The sequence below is a fragment of the Neomonachus schauinslandi genome, chromosome 6, assembly GCF_002201575.2.
Source record: "Neomonachus schauinslandi chromosome 6, ASM220157v2, whole genome shotgun sequence".
In the NCBI taxonomy this organism is placed as follows: domain Eukaryota; kingdom Metazoa; phylum Chordata; class Mammalia; order Carnivora; family Phocidae; genus Neomonachus; species Neomonachus schauinslandi.
The window spans coordinates 153,486,448-153,489,386 of NC_058408.1; the positions used below are offsets into that span (position 1 = coordinate 153,486,448).

Below are 2,939 nucleotides of genomic sequence, written 5' to 3' on the forward strand. Positions count from 1 at the left end.
CCAGGGCAGGGAGCCCACCCATGGGGTGGTTGAGGGTGCGCGTTCACCCCCTAAGTTGGCTCAGGGTGAGGGTGCACGTCCTCCCGGGCAAAGTTCTTGGGCCCCCTGGGGGGGTCTGGAGGTTCCAGCCTCCACCCCACTGTCCGAGAAGCTCCTGGTTCACACCCACCATTGCCTCTGGGGCCCACACCCAGGTATGAAATTGGGCCTTAAAGTTGGGTCCCCGACCTCTTATTCCAAAGGGGCAAAAAGAACGCCCCCAAGCACTCTTTATGTGCCAGGCACGGGGACATGCTCTACAGGCGGGGACCCATCACAGGTGATGTACGGAGGGCAGAGGGTCTCTGCGCTCTGGGGCTGGGGGCCCGGCGTGCAGTCTGGACGGCTTCCTCAGGGCGCAGGACGCTCCTTGCCCCACGAGGCCGCACGTGGCTCAAGATCCCGCGAGGGCGCGGGACGCAGTCTGCTCACCAGGTGTGCTTTCCCTCCAGGTGAGCAAGAAAATGTAGCCGCAGTAAGGCGCTACCTGCCGGAGCTTGGTGTGGACAGCCCAGCCGAGACGCGCGGCCCACCCCGGGCACCCCTTGGGCCACCCTCACCATGTCCAAGAAGGGCACGGGCGGCCGAGGCAAGGGGGACAAGGCGGAGCTCCTCGCTGCTCTGCAGGCCGCCAACGAGGAGCTGCGGGCCAAGCTCACTGACATCCAGATCGAGCTGCAGCAGGAGAAGAGCAAGGTGGGCCCCCTGCCACCCCTGCCCCTTCCCGGCTTCTCCACACTGTCCTGGGCCCCGGGGTCTGCCCAGCTGGTCCCAGGGTCCGCGGGGGACAGACAGCTCTGGGAAGAGGGCGGTGAGGGCGTGGGGGGACGTGAGGTGGGGGACCACCCTGGTTCAGTGCCTGGGCCTCCAGAGGGACCTCGGCCAGTGGCACCATCCTGGGAAATGTCCCCCGAGCGGGTGACAGTGGAACAGCCTCTGTGTGGATAAAGGAAACAGGCTGGGCTTAGCGCTTCCTGGTGCCATCAGAAATGCTGGGGCAGGCCCTCCGGGTGGTGGACACCCAGGGCCCAGACCCCTGTGGGCAGGCCTGAGACAGCCCCACCCAGACGTCCAGCACTTGGGGTCCTTGAGGCCGTGGGGAAGGCGGGGCTTGTGCTGGGGTCTCCAGAGGAGTGTGAGGGGCTGGTCACGGGACGGCCTGCTCCGTGCCAGGCCAGGCCCAGGTTGGGGGGGGGGGGTCCCACTGGCCCGCTGTCCTCTCTGTCTGACAGAACCTCTGCCCTCACCCCCAACCCGAGGCCTCCTGGGAATGTGGCGAGCGGTGGGTCTGGAGGAGTCCTGCCCAGCTCGGAGTCCTTTGGGGAGGTGGTGGGGGAGGGAGTCGGGGTGTTGGGGGCCGGGTCTCTAACCGCCACATGACCCAGCCTGGTTAAATCCTAAGAGGAGTACTGTCATATTCCATGACTGCCGATAATCACACGAGATTCAGATTCCTTGTCCGTCAGTCCAGCGCTGATAGGACACAGCTGCACCCGCCCGTTTCCGTGCCGTCTGCTGGCTGAGCCTGTGGGCCAAGCTGGTCACCCACCCTCCTGCCGAAGGTCCCTGCTCCGTACAAAGGGGACAGGAACAGGACCGTTGGTGCCGGGGAGGAGTAGCTCAAGGAGCCCCGGGGATGGGCCTGCAGCTCGGATACCATAGGCTGCTGTCCCAGCGACCACGTGGCACTCCCGTGGCCAGGCCTCCTCTGTGGGCCCGCAGGAGAGTCGGAGCCACCGGGCCCCGGCTGGGACCAGGGAGTCAGGGAGCATTGGCCTCAGCACTTGCTCTGGGTCAGGCGGTCACCACATCAGCAGGGCCAGCACCCAGAGGCCCAGACACGTGGCCTGGGGGAGCCGGGGGCGAACGTGCAAACATCCTGAGGCCCAGGACAGAGTCCTCCCACATGCCGCGGAGTCCTCGAGGACATCCACACCGCGGCTGTGGGCCGAGCCTCAGACACACGAGCGCCGTGGGTCAGCACTGGGATAAGGCCCTTTGGGAGAGTGTGGTCCGTCCAGCGCTCAGAAGCACGACACATGGCCATTGGGGTGTGGCACTTTCCTCATCTACAGACCCTGCCCGTTACGGCGGTATGGTACTCCTTTGTGTGCACTTTCAGCGAAGCCCACCTGTCCCGCAACGGCCCGGGGTGGGGGTGCGGGAGGGAGCGGGCTCGCGGTGCATCACCAGCGCCAAGGCGGGCGGGCGGGGGTGGAGCTCGTGCCCTCTTGCTGCCGTGCAAGGGCCCTGGGGCTGGCGGCCGAGGTCCTGCAGCCCGGGCCCTGTTGTTATTTATGTTCTGGGAAGACTGACCTCTTGGAACGAAAGAACAGGCCCCAGTCCCTCGTGTTGCGGTTCCTCGCCGCACAGGTGACAGCAGGCCGCACACCGGGTGCTCTGGTCTCTTCTTCACTGCTCCGCGTGCAGCACTGGAGTGGGTCTGGCTCTCCTCCCGTGCCGAGCTGCCCACGTTCCGCCTGCCGCCCCATCCAGGCTGTTCCCCAATGTTCGGCTGACACAGCGGCCGGGCAGTGAGCATCCTTGTCTGCATGTCTGAGTCCACGTGCAAGGAAGCTGGGTCCGAGTGTGTGTGCGTGTGTGTGCGTGTGTGTGCAGGGATCACACCAGCGCCCTTCCAGAGCACCACACTCCCCCAGACATCCCAGTCGCCATGGCTTACAAGACGGCTGAAATTTACCTCTGTGGGTGGTGAGGCCCCCAGCCTGCGGGTTCCAGACCTCGCTGCGCGTCACTTTCCTGTGACTCTTGTTAGGAATGCGCTGCCAGCCAAACCCTGTCCTGCAGGGCTCACCCTGCCCTGTGGGTCTCACCCTTCCCTGCGGGACTCACCCTGCCCTGCGGGACTCACCCTGCCCTGTGGGACTCACCCTGCCCTG

At 65.7% G+C, this 2,939-nt stretch overlaps 1 protein-coding gene across 1 annotated transcript in view; it reads left to right on the top strand.

The window, feature by feature from the left end:
* The first annotated feature begins 600 nt into the window (after window positions 1-600).
* The window catches only part of JAKMIP3 (Janus kinase and microtubule interacting protein 3), a 60,943-nt gene continuing 58,604 nt past the window's right edge, over window positions 601-2,939 (top strand). The window contains exon 1 of the mRNA XM_044916231.1: window positions 601-735. Coding sequence (XP_044772166.1) covers window positions 601-735 — 135 coding nt within the window. The remainder of the gene's footprint in view (window positions 736-2,939) is intronic.